The sequence below is a fragment of the Rattus norvegicus genome, chromosome 1 (genome assembly GCF_021556685.1).
Source record: "Rattus norvegicus strain SHRSP/BbbUtx chromosome 1, alternate assembly SHRSP_T2T, whole genome shotgun sequence".
In the NCBI taxonomy this organism is placed as follows: domain Eukaryota; kingdom Metazoa; phylum Chordata; class Mammalia; order Rodentia; family Muridae; genus Rattus; species Rattus norvegicus.
Window position 1 is genome coordinate 187,063,335 of NC_141534.1, and position 22,103 is coordinate 187,085,437.

The following is a 22,103-nucleotide window of genomic DNA, read 5'->3' on the forward strand; positions in this document are numbered from 1 at the left end:
GTGACAATTACTCACCCACAATGATCAGTTTTGGATGAGAGCTGTCTCTAGAAGATGCACAATCTTGAAGGTGGCTGCTCATATCTCATAAGTCAAAGGATGGAAACAGAGGTAGCTTTTATCTTGGGGCTGAATCCAAGTCACTGATTCAGACGCAGAAAAGGCCCAAAGCAGATGATGGGTTTTCAAATCCTCCTCAGAGGTCAGTCATTCATAAAAAACACTGTAGATTGTCCTTTGCAGATATGCCAGTGACAGCCACACCTGTGTGGACACAAAACACAATGAGTTGATGGCCATCTACTTCACCAGTGGGACGACTGGGCCTCCGAAGATGATTGGACACACCCACAGCAGTTTTGGTTTAGGACTGTCTGTCAACGGAAGGTATTTTCCCAGAACCGTGCCTACAGTACACAACCTGCAGAAAGAATGATTTGTAGACTGGCTTTTAAAAAAATTGTTTTCCAACAAATTAGACACTTTTGTAAATTTATATATTTAAACTTTATACACATTTATATGCATGTAATTCCTACCAATTCAACAAATTTATAAGACGGTGCTATTTGTATTCCAGGTTCTGGCTGGATTTGATAGCCTCTGACGTGATGTGGAATACGTCAGATACAGGCTGGGCAAAGTCTGCATGGAGTAGTGTTTTTTCTCCGTGGACCCAAGGAGCATGTGTTTTTGCACACTATTTGCCCCGTTTTGATTCAACTTCCATCTTGCAAGTAAGGCAGCACAGAGGAGGTTCCTGGGGAGAAACATGTTAGCATTAGTGGTGCCACTGATGGGATTGGCAACTAAAGTAAACACGGAGATTGGGAGGTTTTAGATGTCTACCTCTGCAAAGCCCACAAAGACAGGAAAAGCTGCATGTCCATGAAAATAAACAATTTTACATTGTGCTGTGCCTCTAGCCAATTAACACTGCAGTTGGGACAGAGTTTGCTATTTCTCAACCGCAGACCCTCTCCAAGTTTCCCATCACTGTCTTCTGTTCTGCACCAACTGCCTACCGGATGCTTATACAGAATGACATAACCAGGTAAGACATGTTCATAAACAGATACTCAGTCAAGGGAGAGAGGAAGAGGAAGTTAGAAAACGAAAGACCCACCTGTCCAGAACCGCAGCTCTCACTAGTTAGTACAGTTCAGTTCAGTGTCTTCTTTCTCTTTCTCCTTTGAGTTCTTCCTGACATTTTGTAGATGGCTGCTGTGTCCAGAGCAGGTTCCTCTAAACCTGGAGAGGGGAGGGGAGATTAGACCATGTCTTGAGCTCTGAATGCAAAGGTTAGAGTTTTTAAAGAAGAGGAGGGCCTTTAACTTTGGGTTGATAGCTATTCCGTAAGCTGAGAGAGTAGACAGGTTTCTCCTTGCAAATTCTCAGAAAGAACAGAAGAATGAATGCTTTAAATGTACTGATTCCATTTTAAATGCTTGATTGTTGCTCTGAAAAGAAGATACTGTTACAGCGTTTACAGCTCAGCAATTCTGATCTCATGTGTTGAAGAAAAGCACAGCTCTTGCTCCAAAGAGAGTAATATACAGTTTATTCTGAGCCAAATGTGCTTGTCAATGGGTCGAGGCCATGGATTCAGATGTGCAAGCGATTATATAAACTTTCTAGTCACAGAACAGAAGGAAGGCATAAATCAACACATTTGCCCATCACTCCTATGAGGGAGTCCAGAAGGAATTTCTTCTTTAGGTTTCTAGTATTTATAATAGTCTTGGTTTTAGAGTTTGTGCAAACCAGTAGTCTCCTAAGTTTAACAAAATATTCTTCCAAAAGTTTTACCTAATAAAATGAGAATAAGATTAAATACACAATTTAGTAATAAATGACTATTAAGTGTCCCAGGGATAATTTTGGCCCTTCATGAAATCATCTCATCACACTCATAACATGCTGCTGTCCAGCCTGTGAGGTCCTTCACAGAGACGTGGCATCTTCAGAGGACTTTAGTTCACAGTTATGAGGTAATTTTTAATTAATGATTTAAAATACCATCACTGAGCCATGTGTAGAGAGGCAGAGACTGAATTCAAAGCTAGCCTAACCTACACAGCAAGTTCCAGAGCTACATGTTTATAGGTGTGTGTATGTGTGTGTGTGTGTGTGTGTGTGAGAGAGAGAGAGAGAGAGAGAGAGAGAGAGAGAGAGAGAGAGAGAGAGAAAGAGAAGAAGGAACAGACACAGAGAGACACACACACAGAGGGGAGGAGATAGGCAATGGGGGTACCTTCTTTAAAGATGGTGTTTCTTTGCAACAAGTGATTCCTCCCTACCAGGGAAGGGAAAGGAAGAGAAAAAAGAAACCTGGCATTACAGCAGTCTTCTTACTTTGTATTAGAATGCTCTGCTTATGGTATCAGGTATTACTTTATATCAAAACGATCTGCATATGGCCTCCAGTGTTACTTTCCATTACAGCTGTTTCTGGCATCAGGTGCTATATTGTGTCAGAGCAGTCTGCCTACTTTGTACTTCTAATTTCCATGTCTCGCTATTTTTTCTTTGCTAACTAACTCACTCCCTGTTTTTGGAGAAGCTATAAGTTCAACAGTTTGAAGCACTGTGTGAGTGCCGGGGAACCCATCAACCCTGAAGTGATGGAACAATGGAAAAAGAAGACAGGACTAGACATCTACGAAGGATATGGACAGACAGAAACGGTACCTGCCCCACTGAACTCAGGGCTAGATGGGAATTATATAAATAAAAGCCAAAGTTTCTAATGTGTCTTATGATCACTGGAGGGATACTAAAAGGTATGGTTAGGAAACTATTTCTTAAAAATAAACACTTGAGAAAACCTAATTGAAAAAATATCTGTGTGACATTTTTAAGAAGAATGATTAATTGACCAAGGTGAGAATGTCTCAATGGTTTTAATGAGAAAAAGGTATTGGATCTATGTGACAGGCTGTCTAAAGAAAAAAGTTAAAGCTGTGAGTGAGCTTCTGGTTCCCTGGAGATTCCTTACAGAGCAGCGGCTAAAACATCCCTATAAAGCCTGCACACTAAAGGTAGAAGGAGGAAGAGCAAGGTTGTTTTACATTGTGAGTTCAAAACCATCCTGGGCTGTGTGCATGAGCAAATACATAAATAATAAGGTAAAATAAAAAATGGGCTTTTTAAAGAGCTCATGCAGATAAACAATTGTAGGAGGTTGCATGGCCTAATGGTAGTGTGCTTTCCTAGCACATGCGAGGCCTCAGTTCAATCCTCAGCACCAATAAGAAGCTCCAGAGATCAACAAAGCAAGAATGAAGTGGTTGTTTTGTAGCAGAAAGGGAGACAAGATGATCAGAGAAAGGGAAAAGTGGAACATTTTTCATTGGCTTAGTTTTAACATTTGAACTTTTAAACCATGAAAATTATTACCTGAAAACATTGAAATTTCAAACTTAAACAACTATGAAAATGGACACTTTTTTTTAGACACACCCAGCATAGTGATCGTTGTGTTAATCTACATGAAAATGTTAGCATATTCATGTAGTTTTTTTTCTTATATCTCTATACTCTGTGACAGCAGAGTTGATGGGTCTTAGTTGACCCTGCTGCACAGCTGAGTTCTCTGTGGACTGAATGCACAATAGATGGAGGCATAGTTTACATTGCTTAAAGTGTTGCCGTACTTTGTTCTCCTTGCCTAGGTGCTGATCTGTGGAAATTTCAAGGGGATGAAAATTAAGCCTGGCTCAATGGGGAAGCCCTCTCCTGCTTTTAATGTGGAGGTTTGTATGTCCCCTTCCAGGGGACACCATACCCACCCTCCCTCTTTAGATGTGAAACACCTTAAATTCTAAACCAAAGGAGAATTGGGTGAGAAATGTTGGCTTAAACATCTATATCATGCCATGAATTCTGGGCATTTACAAGATTTGACCCATTTAATTTCTAGAAAAATCTCAAGATTTACTACTAATAAGACCACTTTGCAGAGAAATGAAAGAACTCAGCCCAGTGCATGCAGCTCAGACCCCTGGAGTGGGAACACAGTCTCAAGCAATCGGGTTCCAGTGTTTGCACTCTTGGGCACAGTATGTAGAGGCAGGATAGGGCCTGCTGAAGGGTTAACCAGGTCCAAAGTGGCATGAGTTCATAGTGGCTGCAACACACACTCCTCTCTCTGCCTGCCTGTGTGGTTCCTCCAGCCTTTCTTTAACTGTGGTTCTTAGTACCGTCTGATGCCTGAGAAGGAGAAGCGTTCTATTTCCCCATCTGTACACTTTAGGCAGTGTTAAAATTTTCTCAGGTCAACCCAGATTCAAAACTTAATGTAGACAAAGGATTTACACTAGTATTTATATTAAAAAAAAAAAAGCAGGGGTTGGGGATTTAGCTCAGCGGTAGAGCGCTTGCCTAGCGAGCGCAAGGCCCTGGGTTCAGTCCCCAGCCCTGGAAAAAAAAAAAGAAAAAAAAAAAAGCCACAGTGGCGAAAGGGATCAATTTCCAGAGGACAAGGACCTACACTTAATTGGAGCTCAGTTGTAAGATGGGAATCAATGTTTCCCAAGTTTGTGAAAACACACAAATGACAAGGTTACTTGTTTGAAACATTATTTCTCTTCCCTATGACACAAGCCACTAGAATCCCTGTGTTACAAAGACATATGGCTCAATGACAAAAGCAGGTTGCAAAATTTAAGTGATCCTAATTTTTTCTGTCTATAAATGTCCTAAAAGACATTGCCTAAACATGATTACTGCTGGGTGGTAGAGGTAAGGAAAATTTTTACTATTTCACATTTTGGTAATTTGCATCTTATAACTTTTGTGCAATGATAACTTGGGTAAATAATACACTTAGAATTTTAAAGCATATATAAAATGTTTTTTTAAGCTTATATTCTGGCCCAAAAGATTCAAAGCTAAAATTTCAGATGTGGTATTAAATTAAAATTTCCTTAAATAAATTGACATGTTTTATTCTAGATTTTAGATGAAAATGGCACTATTCTTCCTCCTGGACAAGAAGGGGATATTGCTGTTCAAGTTCTTCCTGATCGACCATTTGGCCTTTTTACTCATTATGTAGTAAGAGCTTTATTTTTAAAATATGTTTTTTATTTATTCTTCAAAAGTGTAATTCCAGCATTTGGGACACAGAAGCAGAAAGGCCACAAATTCAAATTCATCCTCAGTTACTACAAAGCCAGTTTGAGGACAGCCTTGAATACCTGAGACCCTATACCAAATGTATTTGGTCACTATTCCTATTTTTATAAAACACACCTAGGAATTTTCCTGACAGATTTATTGCTCTGAATAATAGTCCCACAGACAGGTAATCAAAGAAACAATATCCTTGCCAATATTCCTCTCCTTGGAAGTGAACATCACAGGTAGCTCTTAGCTATGCTTTCCCAACATCCATAGATCCTTTTCAACCAGGAAACGCACACACCTATTTTTCTGAAGTCTAATTAGCTCTCCTCCACTCCAGAGGAACTAGAGAAACAAGAAATAGGGCCACAGGATGAAGTAAATTCATTTCACTAGACACTTTCTCATCTCTAACCATGGTATACAAATTAGAACAGCATTTATATCAATATTCTAAGAGGTCCAGATCATACCTGCCAGTGACCTTTATGGAAGGTAGCAATATTTTGTTGGTTTTCCTCTTATGCCAGTTACAGAACTGGTCTCTTCTTATGCAAACAAAACCAAGCCAAAGAACACATCTGCTCTGGATTAAGCACTGTGCTTAATTCTTTTAACTATCTCTTTCTATGCCAATGTTAGGTATCATTTTGAAAATGGCTTAATTGTGCCTATGCTTCAAATCTCAGGGATGCTGCAACATTTACCTTATGATCTACATAAAACAGCCTCCAGGAGTTGTACCAAGTCTCTGTAACTACGATTTATTCCTTTTACGTTGGGCTAAATCAAAGCTCGAAATTCATTCCTACTTGACCCTGGCCCCTCTTCATTCTGAGGATGCTTTTTCTTTGAACATTTAAAAAATGACTGGACAAAAGAGTCACATTCATACTAATATAAACAAAATGATCCTTTTTTTTTTTTTTTTGCAGGATAATCCTTCGAAAACAGCTTCAACTCTACGAGGGAATTTCTACATCACTGGGGACAGAGGCTATATGGATGAGGATGGCTATTTCTGGTTTGTTGCAAGATCAGACGATGTCATATTATCCTCTGGGTAATTTTCTATGCATGTCTATTTATAAGCATTCTGGAGTCAATCTAGCTCATCCTTATGAGCTCCTGTCATATTTTCCTAGTTACCGAATTGGACCATTTGAGGTAGAGAGTGCTCTCATAGAGCATCCTTCCATTGCAGAGTCAGCTGTTGTCAGCAGCCCTGACCCCATCAGAGGAGAGGTAAGCAAAACAAAACAAAAAAGAAAATCTCAACGTTCATCTTCATTGACCTAAGAGCATACTTCAGTCCTGTGTGTTACATGCATGTATGTGGGTTTGATTTCCCTCTGTGGGCACAAGTGGATGTTGGGATACATTCCTCAGTCACTTCTTCACCCTATTCTTTCCAGACAAGGTCTCCCCCTGAAACTGGAGCTCAGTGTTTAGGCTGGATGCTGGGCCAGTAAGCCCTTGCTCCTCGTCTCCTCCCTCACTACTGAGGTGACTTGTACAATGCCTGGCTCCCCCCAGCCCCTGCTCCACGGGACTTGGGATATGAACTCAGGGTCTTATGCTTAAGCAGCAAGCACTGTTGCCTTCATAGCCCCTAAACACATATTTTAAAACAATATTTCACTTAATTACTCTACTTATTAATGTTGCCTTAAAATAAAGACTGGTCTTCTTCCAAGATTGCTTTTCCCAAGTGATCTTTGATGCCAGATGATAGCCCATTGTGTTCATGGATGACCCTGAGCGGTTTTAGCTCTTGAGCAGTGCTTATGTTTGCCCTATTTTACTATGAAAGGGAGACAGGTATATGAGAGGAGGGAGCAGATAGTTTTTAAAGCATCTCTTCACTACATCTCACTCACAGGGTCTTAGCTCTTCCCTCTCTTTGCTCTCTCTGTCAATTCTATCTGCCTAGGCAAACGTTTATTTGGAACAGGGTGAGTGTGGAGCCTTTAGGACCAGGGTTGGCTTGGCAGTCACCAGGTATCCCAGAATATGATACAGTCAAGATCTGTTGGTGGCTTACAGTTTCCTCTACAGTTATGGAGTCTTGGTATAGTGTTGACATTAGCTGGAGTGAGGGGGAAAGTTTGAACTTCCCAAGACTGGTGGGCTGCAATATTTCCTGGCGGAGGATAGAGATGGATGCCTCAAGATATCCACGCACGAAGCAGCAATGTGTGCTGCACACCACACGCAGCCTATTGCTTTCTGTGGCAGGCCTGTTCTAGCCAGTCTGGCTCCTTCTCTAGGAAAGGGCTAACCAGATCTTTGATTGGGTAGCAAGTTCCAGAAAGACTGATCAGAATCAGCTAAAATGGAGACCTAGGGATACTATCCCAAAGAGAAGTATCTTTTGTCTGCCCCTGACAGTCCTTAAGCTTACTGTGCACTGCTACTGTTGCCGTTTCTAAGGACTCCTAATACAGTTAAACCAAACTACGTTTGACAACCTTCCTAATTTCAGCTTATTCTCAGGTGAATACTCTAAAAGCAAGTAAGACTTTAGATGAGCATTTTCTTAACTGCTACATAATAGTTTCTCAGGTTATATTTTTTAAATATTTATTTATTTATTTTATGTATAAGTACACTATAGCTGTCTTCAGACACATCAGAAGAAGGTATCAGAGCTCATTACAGATGGTTGTGAGCCACCATGTGGTTGCTGGGATTTGAACTCAGGACCTCAGGAAGAGCAGTCAGTGCTCTTAACCACTGAGCCATCTCTCCAGCCCCTTCTCAGGTTATTTTTGCACTTTAATATTTTAAGGAATTTCAGGCTACTTTGCTTTGAATTTTTTATTTTCCTGGAAGATCTAACTCAATGGTGGAGTTTGCTTAGTATGTGCTTAGTATGAGATATGATTACTAGTAATTCCCTGCCCACCCACCTCCACTGTGTATTTAAAATTATATTTTTCTTCTTTTTAAATGATTTTTGTTTTTATTGATGCATTGCTGTTTTGCCTGCATGTATCCCTGTGTGAAAATGTCATATCCCCTGGAACTGGAGTTATAGGCATTTGTGAGAGCTGCCATGTGGGTGCTGGGAATTAAACCGGAGTCCTAGGGAAGATCAGTGCTCTTAACTGCTGAGTCATCTCTCTAGCCCCTAATTACTTTTTCTAAAAATTTAAAATGTGTCCTTTGTCTAAGCTATTTTTAAAGTTATCTGTCCACTTGATTGAGAAAAGGTCATGCTATGTAGTCCTGGAAAGATCCTCTTACCTCTGGTTCAGAAGTGCTGGGACTGGCCTTGCCTAGGGTAGGCAAGCTCTATCACCCAGCACAAGCCTGCTCCTGGTCCCTAACCTCTGGTATTGATGAGGAAGGTGATTAGGGTCACATTACACCATGAGACCAACGTATGTATTAAGAGTAAAACAAATTTTTATAAAATATGTATAATCATGTAATAAAAATAAGATCTGAGCTGTGATTTAAGAAATGTCACTGTCACAAAAGAAAGCAGAAGCCTGGGGGGTTATTCTAAATGAAAGGCATGACAACAACAAATGCTGGGATTACAAGTGCACACTGCTATGCATGGCAGAATATTTTTTAAAAGACAAGATTTCCAATAGGGATAAAAGGACTAGATGAGTTTTACTATTCCTGAAAATTTATGTTTAATATTTTAAGTGCTATTTTTAAAATACTGAAATGTGGAAGGAAGGAAGGAAGGAAGGAAGGAAGGAAGGAAGGAAGGAAGGGAGAAAGAGCAATATGAGGAAGAGAGACAGGCAGGCAGGCAGGCAGGCAGGCAGGCAGGCAGGCAGGCAGGCAGGCAGGCAGGCAGGCAGGCAGGGGTTCTTCAAAGGTTAAGAGTACCTACAGAGCACACTGGGTTAAATTCGCAGAGCCCACCAATGGATGTGGGGTGTATGTGTAATGGGGATTCTATAATCCCAGTTCTACAGTATCTGATCCTTCTGGTCACCATGGGCACCAGACCCACATACATGCAGACAAAACACTCCTATGTACTAAAAACAATAGGTAAATTCATCCCAATAAAGAAATAAATAAAGGAAGAAAAAAGAAAGAAAGAAAGAGAGAAAGAAAGGAAAGAGAGAAAGGTAGGTAGGTAGGTAGGTAGGTAGGTTTACAGAGATGGCTAAGCCATTAAATTCCTTGGCTGGCACAGCTCTAACAATCTGACAAAGGCCACAGGTCCTAAATGGACCTGGACTTCCACAATGATGAAAATGCTCTTAAATGGCATCCTCTAGGAAACAAACACACAGGGCTACCAGTCACATGCAATACGATGAGACTGCCCAAGGCAACCTAACTTCAATAGTCGGACATTGTTAGTGGCTGCTACACAGACTAGCCCAGCCACAGATACCGCATCCCTAAAATCAGAGATTTTGTATAAAAGTTCAGAGAAACTTAGCTCAAATGATATTTTTTTCCAAAATTACATTTACTCTTACTTTTATGATTAAGTACTCTGTACTTTGGGAACAGAAGTCTTGTTTTCTTTACTCCTTAATCTGAGAGAAAAACTTAAATCAAAAATTACTTGAAACAGTCACTTAGAAAAGCCATTTGGTGAGAAGTGACAATTGTAACCAAATTTTTTCACATTGAAAATTGTTTAACTGTGTGTGTGTGTGTGTGTGTGTGTGTGTGTGTGTGTGTGTGTGTGTGTGTGTGTGTGTGTGTATGTATGTGGTGTGGTGTGTGTCAGACTCTGAAGCAAGTGCCTTTCCCCACTGAGCCATCCTGCTAGCCTTTATGGGTTAAAAAAATACCAAAGCAAAGCAAGTAAATGCAAACATCCTAAGTCCTAAGTATTTGTACTTTTTGAAAATTTTGTTTTCTCTTTCTTTTTTTATTGGCTATTTTATGTATTTACTTCTCAAATGTTATCCCCTTTACCCCCCTTTCCATACCCCATTCCCCACCTCTATGAAGATGCTCCCACTCCCGAATAGCATCTGAGATCGTGTCTGATGACTTCTGATGCTCCACACATTATTCTAAGCTTTATATCAGAGTAGCTTTCAAATCCTTGCTTCTTTTATAGAGTAAGAAACGGAGGATTAGAGAGATGATCTTAGTTTATCAAAATCACACAACAAATTCCCTTCGGTCTGGGTTGTCTGACTTCAGTGATATTATTTTTATTTTGTTTTGTTATATTTGTCTTTGGCTTTTTCAAGTTAAGGTTTCTCTCTGAGCCCCAGGGGTCCTAGAACTCACTCTGTAGACCAGGCTAGCCTCAAACTCAAGAGAACTGCCTAGTCTGCTCCTTCCCGAGCGCTGGGATTAAAGGTGTGCACTGCTACCAGCTGCTCTCCAGCCCAGGGTTCACACTTTTTACCATAATGTTTTTTGTTAAGTTAGTATTTTCTGTAATGGCTTATAGGAAGATAAAGTACATGTTATCAAAGCTATAAAAGTTAACATGTGAACTAATGCCTATAGACAGTTTTAATTTTTCAATTAATAAAAATTTTGCCAACATAAAATGATTGTAAAGTTGCAAAAATAAAAATAGGATAAAATTCTACCTACAACAAACACATGCACAGCTACATAAGTTCCTGATGATGTCAACATATTAATTAGGAATATTCAAACTTTTTAAAATAAAGACAAAAAAAGGGTAATTGGTCATAAGTGTTAAAAAAAATGCCCTCTGCTAAACAATTTTCAATGTGAAAAAAATTTAAGTTACAAGTTGTTACTTCTTACCAAATGGCTTTCTTAAGTGACTGTTTCAAATAATTTTTGATTAAGCGTTTCTCTCAGATTAAGGAGTAAAGAAATTTAATAAGATTTCAGTTTCTAAAGCACAGGGTACTTAATCATAAAAGAGTTGTAAAGGCCTCTCTGGACCATAGCCTGTGCTGGGAACCTGGATTTGGTGCTAAATACTGCTTGCCTCAGCCAGAGGTATGCCAACTGAGGGAAGCTGTGAGTGATAGTGCTGGCAGTGCCCAGGGAGGAATAAAGGACACAGGATACCACTCAGATTTCTTCCTTCTCCATTAAAGGTCCTCAAACTCTTGGTAGATCTCCTCATAATAGTTCTGGGTAGGGCTGACTTCAGGGAAAGGATTTGTGGGCATAGCAGCACCAGTCCTGGTCACTTCTCCTGCTTCCTGGTTATGTAAGTGGGTCAAGAACAATAGCAGAGCCTTGTATAAAGAATGCAGGACAAAGACTGGGTATGTCTCTGGGTTCAGTCCTTACTGAGGAAATAAAATAAGCTAAGTGTAGCAGTGTAATCCAAGGCCGGCCTGATATATATGTCAGGATTCTGTTTAAAAACAGAAACCCAAAAGAATGTATGGTCTGAGTGAGCTGTTCCCTTCAACAAGGGCTGAGCTGAGTAGGGCCTAGAATTACCTGGGCTGTTACAATAAGAGGCTGTACTTAGTGTGCTGCTGTGTTTCTAAGTGCAAGCCAAGGACAGAGGGAAACACTCAGATCAGAACACACAGTTCAAAATGTGGTCAGAGCAGGAGTTTAAGGGTGATCCCAAGCAAAGGAGGCTGCACTAGCTCTCTGGTACTAAGACTGAGATATGGACCATCGGGGAAGCTTAGGAGCATGAGCATTCACCTGGACTAAACTACACCATGATTCCCACCACAATGGTTCACTCCACCAGGCAGATTCCCACTCAGAGAAAGCAGATAAGACATACCAAGGTATCAAACACATAACTTGTCTGATGTTTTACACATTTACTTTAGGTAGTAAAGGCCTTTATTGTCCTGAATCCTGATTACAAACTCCATGATCAAGAACAACTGAAAAAAGAGATTCAGGAGCATGTGAAAAAGACTACAGCACCTTACAAATACCCCAGGAAGGTAGGTGTCCTTGTTACAACTGCTACTTGTTTAGTGTTTTGGAAATTTTTCTATTTGTTTTTTTCCTTTTAAATGATCTTTCTCCTTAAATATGCTGTGCAAGAGGTTCCAAACAGAGCTAATGACAATAGTTAATCAAAAAATTCTGAGGTTAAAGTGACGCCCCTAACATAATTCAGTCAATTAGCTCATAATATTAATGTAACAAAACAAACAAACAAACAAACAAAAACCCAACTTCATCCTTTTACCTAGAATTTGAAACAGAGATATTGGGTAACTGGCATGACCTGAATGAAGTCTACAAGTGATGGACTAATTTCTTCCTCCCCTTAATACCAACAGATAGAATTTATTGAGGAGCTGCCAAAGACTGTCAGTGGGAAGGTCAAAAGAAATGAACTGAGGAGAAAGGAATGGACAACAACTTAAACTTGGCCCACTAATCACCTGCATATCTACAAGTAAACACAGTGTCTCTGAGTCTACAGGAACCACAGATCACGTGGGCAGACTGCTTTTAAACTGGATTTAAACTATTTTGTAGAATGAAACCATAGGCTGAATTATGAAATCATATAATCACTGAATCCTTCTGCCTTCATGTCAATGTTCCTGTAATTTGCAACATAAAATGAATGTTATCAGATGCCGTGATGCCTTAAAATTTATTTTAGGAGCTGTTTCTAAACCAAATCTCTGCCCCATGGGTTTTCAAAACTTAACTGAACAATTCTAATATGCCAATATACAAATCAGAACAAATCTTCAAGCTTTGAAGGAAACTGTCATAATTCTTAGAATACTTACCTAAAAGTTGAGTAGGAATTTTACCAGTCATAATTTTATTCAAGTAATTTAAAAATAGTTTGAAATTTGTTTCAATGTCAAAGTATAAGAGACAGCTGTCATATTCTATGGTTAGTTATTAAATTTAACCTAATAAATATGGTTTATAAAAATAGTTTTTCCTTGTAGTTCTTTAGGATAGTTTGATAAATTCAGCAAATGTTAATGTATGAAATATATGACTACCCAAATGCTCATCTAGGAACAAGGATCGCCACATGAACAGACCATAGTTGACAGACAACTACTTGGCAAGAGTGCATCCATTTCCCTTCTGTTCGTTTGAGCCGCTCCAGAGTAGCTGCAGTGCTCAGATATGCTGAGACTACATAATGTAAAGCCTATTGCTATTTTTCCTGTGTGAACGTCAGATAAAGCTTATACTGAAGTAAAAGACAGCTTAGAAGAGTTTATCAATTTCTCATTGAAGGTCTGAGTCGTAAAGAATTTTTAGTAGGAAAATTTAAACTTCTGTCACGAATGTGGCTTGTGTCTGGAGAGCTGAAAGTGAGTCCTGAGGAATGAGGTAGAGTTTTGCCATTGGTTCTTTCCTTCTGAAGTGTTTGTTCCCATTTAAAATAACTACAGCTTTTTTTGTCTTCTTGGTATTTCCCAACAGGGCAACAATAGAAGGCTTTCCCATGGTTTGGCCCATTATTAGAAACAATAAGCCGCTTAGATCTTCTGCCACACTTGCATAAAGGGGGGGTCATCTTTCCAGTCTTCCAAGGCTCTTGTAGATTAACTGTGGATGTTAACACAGAGGGAGGAACTTTACAAGAAGTTGTTCCTGGGGAGCAGAGAGATGACGTTGACTTTTCCTCATGAATAGCAAAGGTCTGCTTTTTGGCTCGTGGAAACACTGGAGGACTAAATGAATTTCTTTTAGTGCCACCTGAAAGAAGAGGTTGTTTCCTCAAAACTGAAGGATGTGATGATGCATTGGCATGAACACTGGTGAAAGGAAATGGTTTGCATTCGGGTAACTTAAACGCAGAGGCATCTGAACCTGGGTGTTTGGCTCCCTTTACATTATAGACTGTACTGTGAGGACTCTTATACACAATAGACTTAGATGTCTCAGAATTTTGAGGAGTTTCCTTAAGGTCGTCAAAGTTTTCATAACTAAGTGTTTCTGGTTGTTCTGAAACCAGTGACCTCTCTGCAGAATTAAATGAAGTATCCACATTTGTGTCACTAATAGGAGGCATACAGTCTGTGTCTGGCTCAGCCTGAGATGCTGGCAGTAAAACTACATCTTCCCACTCAGCCAACATCGGTAAACAGTCAAAAGTATGACCCATTTCTACATCAGAAACAAGGTTAACAGACGGGATGGTTGTAGACACAAGCACCAAGTTGGAGTCAAGTGCTGAGGACTTTGAGCGGTCACTTGATGCAAGCTGCTCACTTTTACTTGGCTTCTGTATATAGAGAGCTGGATTCAAGGTGGGAGCACACAGTTGTTGCACAGATGTCGAGCACTTGGTAGTGAAAAGAGGAAAGCTATGTTTGATATTGTAAAGATCTGCTTTCACGTTGCTTTTTAGTTGTAATTGGTCCTTTATACAGGAATTCACACAAACTGAATTCATTTGAGCATTTTCCTGGGGATTTCCTGTACTTTGGAGCTCCTTTTGGTTTATGCTGGGATCCTGGATGCTAATGTTGCAGGCAGATGCTTCTTCAACTTGATCTGAACCCAAATTTCTGGCCAAAATCTTGGGATTCTTCTTAGTGAGAACCTATGATTCCATAGACAAATCCATTGCTTTAGGAACTGTATTTATAATTTCTTCCATAGACATTATATATGACAAAAAAAGGAAAAATGTCATTGGTGCATAAGTGACTACTCGAGGACTCAAAATGACAGAAGAAAGCGACAAGACACCACTAACCTTGTTCAAGGACCTGGTAATTTTCATTAGGCAACCATCCCTGATCATTTTCCAAGCAAGAAGAGCAGTGTTCCGAGAATCATCTAAGCCTGAGGAAATAAAAGTATCAAACACTGAATGCCATGGTACTACCATAAAGAAATAACAGAAAACAAATTACATTTAAACAGAAATTGGGGCATACTGCTACTTTTATGACCACTTGCTGATTTCAATTATCATAAATTCATCTGTGGGAAGTTGTGAAAGCATTACCAATGAGAGATAAAATGACTTGTGTTTGCACAGGTGAAAATTTGTCACCCAGCTTTCATAATTGTGACCAGTGACCTGTACAGACCATCATTTGTGAAAAATTAGTCATGCTCAGTTTATTTCTTCATGTTATCTAGGGACCTGTATTTCTAGGTGATGTGCTCGTTATTTTCATTATTTACTTATTTTTAAACCAACGAGAACCACTGGATTGTGGTCTTTATCTAAATTCAAGAGACCGGTAACTCAAAAATCAGAAATAATTTGAGTTATATAGGTTAAGAACATTTTTTTTTAGCCTGCAAGCTATTAATAATGACACTACCCCCTAAATGAAACTAATATGAAAAATTTTAATATGACTAAATGACTTATATAATGAAATAATTACCGGTTTATACGAACCAGAATGTTCTCGTCCTGAAAATTCTATTCCCACTTCCTGCAAGGCACCACTTAGTCCTTTGGGTTTTCTGTTATAAAAAAGCTAATGAAATAAAATAAAGATATTTTTAAAAATACAATGACTACTACAGAGGTTACAAAGTTATTTCTCATATCTTTTAGTGCTATCAGGTTTGGAAATTATTACTGTTGTGCTGTCTCAAATATTTTAAGATACATATTTATGTGAATATTCCAAAAGAAAAACACCTTAGTTATAAAATTTACATCAATAAGATACAGTGTAAGCCCTTTCAACAGAAACAAAGTGAACATGCTCCCTCCCATCTTTGATCCTTACCTTGTAAGTTGCTCTGAGATCGATCCAAGAATTTAAGAACACAGGTTTCAATAGCTGCTTTCTTTTACACTCATACTCTAGACAAACGCCCAAGTCCCAGTCTGCATTACGGATATTAAAAGAAGAGTCAATAATGTCAGTGCATTTCCATTTTCCAATAACATATACAAAACGAGATATGATAGAGCAGTAAAATTTAATTCCTGCGCTAGAATCTGATGCTCATGTATTTTATATTACATCTTATAGAACATACCAATAAGAAATTATGTTGAAGACTGTTTCAAAATACTATCTTCTGTGTATGTACAGTGCTTATGTGTGGGTGTGCATGTATGCTGGTGCAAGTGAGTTGGTGTGCAGGTCAGAGGACAGCCTCAGGTGTTGTTACTCAAGCGCCACCCATTTTACTTTGAGACAGGGCTCCTTATGGGTCTGCAGTGGCAATGCCAAGCATCCTGAAGGCATGGTTTGACAAAGTTCCAGTGCTTGGATAACCTGGACTGACCCTTCACTGCCCCTGGTGGATATTCACTGCACATCTTTTGCTACACGTATGCTTCTTACTATTATTAAAGGCCTCTCTCTGAAAGCTAAAGCTGGGATAACTAAAAGCTGGGTAATCACGAAGGAAATTAATGAAAGTTCCCTGGAAAAAAAACAGTTATGCAGAAAACTGAGTCTTTCCTAAGAACTTATACTTAAATAAGTATTCAGATCACTAATGACTGTTGTTAGTAAGCATGAGCAAGAGGATTTGAGAAGAGTTATGGAAGAAGAAAAACTTAGGGAAAGTTTAGAAACTGACAAGCTGTAATTGAATTGCCAGGGTTTTAATGTTCAAGTTTAGAAACAAGGAACTTGTATGCCTAGGAAAAGATTTTGATCATGAGAGTTTATGACAAGCCTTGGTACCTTCCAGAAGGCAAAAGCAAGCAGTTTTAGGAATCCTGATGTTCTTCTGTTCTTTACAGAATTATGATAAAGATAGGGATTGTACTGAAACAAGGGTTGAAGACAGAGAGCATCCTGGCTCAGGGAACTGCCAGTCTTCTGGACAGATTGGTCAGATCAGAACGTTACTGATAGACAGTCCTTGCTTAAGCAAAGGGGATGAACAACATTTTAAGAATCAATGAAAAAGAACAGTGGTCTTATGCCAAATATAAAGGAAATACAGAGGACGGAAAAGAAGAATTAATTAGGAGTTAGAGATTGAACTTTTGTAGAAAGCCCAGTTTGATATAATAGGTAGTAGGAAATAACTTCTGATCTATTAATCTTATGCCAACTGAAACAGAATCAAACTCAAATAGAGTCATCCTGTCTAGCACTTTTGTAACCATGAGGCTTTACCATGCAAATCTTAAGGAAGAAGATGCTGAATTTAAAGAGAACAAACTTCATCATAATGTTAACTTTTAGTTTTCATAAAACTGCTGTTTACTAACTTTGTTCCTCTTTCAATATGTAATCAAGGAGGATTTCAGAAGAAAATGTACCTTGAAAAGCTGTGTGAGCAATGAATAAAATTTCTTAGGAAATAATTTTATGTATAAATAAAGTTGGAAAGAGACAAAAGTTGTCAGAATAGGGGAAGCCATAGAGATGTGCATCCTCTCTGTCCTGCCTCTCATGAAGCAAATGACTGTCTCATGTCTGATCCTTCCTTCCCTTAGCCACTCTTGCATCCACCCTTCTCCAGAACCTTCCTTTAGCTGACACTGGTCCCCGGCACTGGAAAATCATTTAAAAAAGAAAAAAAGAATGAATTGGCTTTTCTTGGTTGGGATCTGTGTGGCCCTTGATTTTCTTTCTCTGGTCAATTAGGCTAACAAACATAATTCTAGGTTAACAAGAATGAAACCAGAAATAAAGGACTAAATAGTACAAGTGCTACTCTACTCTTTTTTGGTGGGTAGAGCGTATGTATGGGTGGTATGTATGTGCCACATAGTCATAGGGTGGCAGTGCAGGTGTGTGTGCACATGCATGTGTACGTGTATGCAGACATGTGTACATATATGCAGACATGTGTACATATATGCAGACATGCGTACATATATGCAGAAGTCCAAGAGTGACATTAGGAGCCAATTGCTCTCCACCTTATCTCCTGAGACCAGACCGTGTTCCTCACTGAGCCTAGGCCTTGCTGTTTTAGCTCGTCTGGCTAGCCAGCTTGCTCTTGGGATTCTTTGTCTCTGCCTAGTGTACTTGGAGTACAGATGGACCACTATGTCCATGCGGTTTCTACATGGGGTCTGAGGATGCCAACCCTGATCCTTGGGATTGTTCAACAAGCACTGTGCCTGCTGAGCTACCTCCTCAGCCTTAGCACCACCCAGAGTGACTTATAGGCATAGCTCATGCTTTACCTGACCAGGTAACAAAAGCACAGGGCTTCACTTCAGGAGTAGAAGGCTCTGAGTCCCCAGTAGCGAAACTGATTTTCTTCTGCTGCTGAAGCTTATGAATCCATTTACCGAACTGAGATAAGCAGATCTTCAGGGGGACTCCTTCATCAACTTGAACCTGATAAGAGAGCCGCAAATCTGAGCTCAACAATGAACTTCTGAGGCACTGAGCATTTATCGCAACTCTGCACTGTGGGGGCAGAACGGAGAAGAGGTTCTGACTGACCGAGTTTACCTAGTGAGAAGATTTAACACATACAGGCAAGAAATAGTCCAGACTTGAATTCACCATGGAAACAGAAACTAGGCTGGTAACTCTAAAGTTTCACAGAAGTGTGATCTGTAAGTCCAGTCTCACAGAAATAAAGACAGTGTGTCACATTATTAGTTCTGTAAAAGTAACCGGAAGGCAAACCCTGGGCTTCCCCCATCCTAGGTGAACATCTCACACTGAGTTGCAACTCTTGGCCTTTATGTTTGTAGCACTCTTCTGAGTTTTTCAGGATTCTAGTGGTCTTCTGAGGAGATAGCATTTCTCCTAACGCTGAATTAATTTAATTCCAAGTGGTATGTAGCTTTTATTTTTCTTTCACGAGCTGACATTTTTGAGCTTCTAAAATTTGCATCATACCTGTTTTATCCCTGTCAATTCTGTGCAAAATTCAGAAAGAATTGGATGTTCTTGAGGCTGAACGTAAGCATGAAACTCAGATTCTATCTCTCCAGTCGCTGTATTCAACAAAACTGCTGGAAATTCAACTGAATAAAAGAATCATGGGTTAACACAGATATATTTTATTTATTTTTATTGTCTATTAATTATATACTTATTTTGAGGCAGAGCCTTTCTAGTCCTGGCTGGACTAGAAATTTATACAGACCAGTAGTTCTCAACCTGTGGGTCACATACCCTTTGGGGTTCAAATGGCCCTTTTACAAAGGTTGCATATCAGATATTTATATTATGATTCATAACAGTAGCACAATTTCAGTTGTGAAGTAGCAATAAAAATAATGTTATGGTTGGGGTCACCAAAACATGAAGAACTGTAATAAGGGGTCACAGCATTAGGAAGGTTGAGAACCAGTGATTTAGATTAAGCTAGTTTCAAACTCATAGAGATCCTCCTGTCTGTGCCCCGAGTACTGTGATTAAGGGTGTGTCCCACCACACCAGGCCTGAATATGTGAATCACCCTAAACACACACTGCTTTCATAACAGCATTATTAAACAATTAATTCCAGCAAAGGCTTACAGAATAACCAAAGCAGTGAGAAGCAAAGTTAGAATAAAGCCGTGCCGGAAATAAGTCAAAATGTCAAAGCACGTTTATTTTGTTTACAATTAAACATGAAGACATGAGTTAAATGTACTGTGTTATTGCAAAGCCAGTTTTTTCAGTTTTTATCTAATCAAAGTTTTAAATGTCATCTTAAAACAACTAGCTACTTTGCATAACACATTCAGGTATTTGGTATTTTATTCTTTTTTTTAGGTGAGTTTTTCTATTAAACTTCAAGCTTACAGCATCTGTTTTCTCACTGACTGGCTTATATCTAGAACATTTAAGACTCACGGTTGGGGTTGGGGATTTAGCTCAGTGGTAGAGTGCTTGCCTAGCAAGCGCAAGGCCCTGGGTTCGGTCCCCAGCTCCAAAAAAAAAAAAAAAAAAAAAAAAAAAAAGACTCACAGAGCACCAGCTTTGGCCACTGGCAATCCAAACTTACTTATTTCAGGGCTACTGTGGTGCTTCCCGTCATTCCAGCAGGTAGACTCAAAATCAACAACAATTAAGTAGTCATACAGCTGTCCTGCAAAAGACCGTGGTATTCAGAGGTCCTGTCCATGTTCCAAGAGCAAGGCTTCAAACTGCAAAGTAAACATGGGACTTACTGAATCTGCTTCCTCCTGGATTTCCACTTGCTGGTGTAACTGACTTTCTCCTAATTAATCCAAGCTGCCTAAAAATGCAAGACACAGGTAGATTAATAAACCCATTTACACTCCAGTTAGAATGCACTATCAAACTAATGGCCCTGAATAAGGGTGAAATCATCACTAATGTACTGCGAGTGGAATTGGGTGTAGGGGCACACACAGCTGTAAGCTCAGCAGTCAGCAGGCCAAGGCAAAATTGAATTTAAGAATAGCTTACAGCACATAGCAGGCCCCTGTCTCAAACAACAGCTGTGTGCTGACAGAAGGAAACTAGGGATAGATTTTAAGTCTTGGGTCTTTGTGCTAACTGCCATCCTCTCTTGAGTTTAGTGTCCATTTTACCTGAATGAGCTTCACAAGCAACTAATCTTATTGAGGAACTCAAATGACTGGAAAGATGCACTACAGAGATTTTGCTATTTTTGCATTTTCCAAGCCTTCGCTATGTTCTAAGGGGATGGAGCCTGTTCCTAAACTCTAAAAATCTAGGGGAGGAAGTAAGATTACCAGAGTACTACTGGAAGAATCTATGATAAAAGACTGCCAACAGTAATATACTGCAGTCCAAAGAAAGAAAGGTCCCAAATGTTGATGAGCACAATTTTAACTAGGCAGACACCTGGAATAGCTACTTTGGCTATTTGAAAAAGACAAGATGTGCAGCCAATATAGGGATTTGGAACGAAAAACTAATATTTACTAGTCACTTTTTCAGCAAATATTAAACTAGGATGGTGATGTCTTTTAAACAATTGTAGGTGGAAGATATGTTTGCAACATGTATTTTATGCACGAGAAAAGTAAACAATTTGCCTAAAGATAGCTATAGCATGTTAACCTTTGATAAGACTTTTCACTCTTGAAACCCATGCTATTCATTAATACATCAGATAGGGGTTTGTTTTGGATCTGGTTTTGTTGTTTTGAGACGGTCTCACTATATAGCCCTAGCCTGCTTGAACAGCTCCATGTGGACACCGGCTGGCTTCCAACTTGCCACGCTGGTGTTGTAGGCCCCTGTTCCACTATGCCTGGCAAGTTCACACTGTGTCCACAAATGTCAAATGTGCACAGCGTATCCAAAAGACGAGAGAGTCTCTAGTAATTCTGACAATAAAACTGGACAAGGCAGGTCACTTGGACGCAGTAGGTGCGGTGGCACCAGTCTGAGTACAGTGTGCAGCGCTGTCACATACATTCCAGGCGTTCCCAGGGGCCATGAATTAACAGACCTGATAGAGCGCGCCACGCAGAGGACCGGGGTTTCTCGGACTCCTCCAACTTGGCGCGAAAGGCGAGTTGGAGCCCGAGACCGAGAAGACCAGGACCCTTTTCAGATCCAGACCAAACGCCTGCGGATGACCGCCGCCCACCCTGAGGGGAAACCCCTAGCGTACCGTGCCAGCCGCTTGGTCGCCATCCCGGACCTTACGTTTCGCAGAGTTCAACGGCCGGAAGTCGGACGCCCTCACTTCCGGTCTGTTTAAACGCGGGCGCGGCAGACGAAGCCGGTTCCTGTAGGGCAGCGGCGGCCCTCAGCAGCGGTCTGTGGGGCGTTGCCTAGGGTTGGTTCCGGACCTGGGGGGCGTGGACAGTCGCTTGTGGAGGGGGAGCCCCTCGCTCTGCGCAGGACGCGCCTCAGGGAGCGTTTCGAACTCCGCGACGCCTGAGACTGAGGAAACGCGGACTTATAGTCTGCACTGAGGGAAAAGGCGTAGGTCCGCGGCTTTTTCTATGAGAGCCAAGCGTAGTAAACTGGTTCGAGCTGCTTCGAGGGAAAAATAAACGGTCACGCCTCAACAGCGCTTCGCTGGAGAGCCGCTGGGACGCGGTTTCCTGGTCGCTGCGGGTCCTCAGCTCCACCTGATCTTTTCCCTACAGCCTGATGGAGCTAGAGGAGGAGGAGAACCCCAGGAAAAGGAAGGAGACCCCGAACTCGGCCTTGACTACAGAGCTGGATAGACCTTCGTGGGATGTTCAGGATCCAGAGCCTCAAGCCAAGGTGAGCAGAGGAG

General features: G+C 40.3%; 3 protein-coding genes across 74 annotated transcripts in view; 2 read left to right on the top strand and 1 right to left on the bottom strand.

The window, feature by feature from the left end:
- The window catches only part of Acsm3 (acyl-CoA synthetase medium-chain family member 3), a 26,940-nt gene extending 13,995 nt beyond the window's left edge, over positions 1 to 12,945 (top strand). For 2 of the 3 annotated variants that reach the window (XM_087619917.1, NM_033231.1), the window contains 10 exon segments: positions 244 to 387; positions 581 to 737; positions 975 to 1,054; positions 2,564 to 2,687; positions 3,675 to 3,755; positions 4,957 to 5,058; positions 6,063 to 6,190; positions 6,273 to 6,372; positions 11,862 to 11,981; positions 12,327 to 12,945. In XM_087619917.1, the coding sequence (XP_087476043.1) occupies positions 244 to 387; positions 581 to 737; positions 975 to 1,054; positions 2,564 to 2,687; positions 3,675 to 3,755; positions 4,957 to 5,058; positions 6,063 to 6,190; positions 6,273 to 6,372; positions 11,862 to 11,981; positions 12,327 to 12,413 (1,123 nt within the window). In that variant the 3' untranslated portion in view covers positions 12,414 to 12,945. 3 annotated transcript variants of the gene reach the window in all.
- Positions 1 to 21,548, bottom strand: part of Eri2 (ERI1 exoribonuclease family member 2) — a 27,767-nt gene extending 6,219 nt beyond the window's left edge. For 4 of the 22 annotated variants that reach the window (XR_015642353.1, XR_015642351.1, XR_015642352.1 and 1 more), the window contains exons 1-10: positions 21,486 to 21,548; positions 20,044 to 20,111; positions 19,878 to 19,961; positions 18,780 to 18,907; positions 18,110 to 18,266; positions 15,732 to 15,832; positions 15,392 to 15,473; positions 14,732 to 14,820; positions 1,127 to 1,251; positions 16 to 264 (exon numbers count right to left, since the gene is read on the bottom strand). Coding sequence is in view for 4 of the 22 variants with exons in the window: in NM_001191114.1 (NP_001178043.1) it covers positions 13,244 to 14,575; positions 14,732 to 14,820; positions 15,392 to 15,473; positions 15,732 to 15,832; positions 18,110 to 18,266; positions 18,780 to 18,907; positions 19,878 to 19,961; positions 20,044 to 20,111; positions 21,486 to 21,508 (2,064 nt within the window). In the remaining 18 variants the exon portion in view is untranslated. 22 annotated transcript variants of the gene reach the window in all.
- A 28-nt stretch (positions 21,549 to 21,576) lies between these two features.
- The window catches only part of Rexo5 (RNA exonuclease 5), a 72,850-nt gene continuing 72,323 nt past the window's right edge, over positions 21,577 to 22,103 (top strand). For 25 of the 49 annotated variants that reach the window (XM_087560774.1, XM_087560879.1, XM_087560721.1 and 22 more), the window contains exons 1-2: positions 21,589 to 21,653; positions 21,970 to 22,090. Coding sequence is in view for 12 of the 49 variants with exons in the window: in XM_087560721.1 (XP_087416847.1) it covers positions 21,974 to 22,090 (117 nt within the window). In the remaining 37 variants the exon portion in view is untranslated. Of the gene's footprint in view, positions 21,654 to 21,685; positions 22,091 to 22,103 lie in introns of those variants that run through there. The other 24 variants (XM_087560892.1, XM_087560871.1, XM_087560781.1 and 21 more) reach the window with 2 other exon arrangements.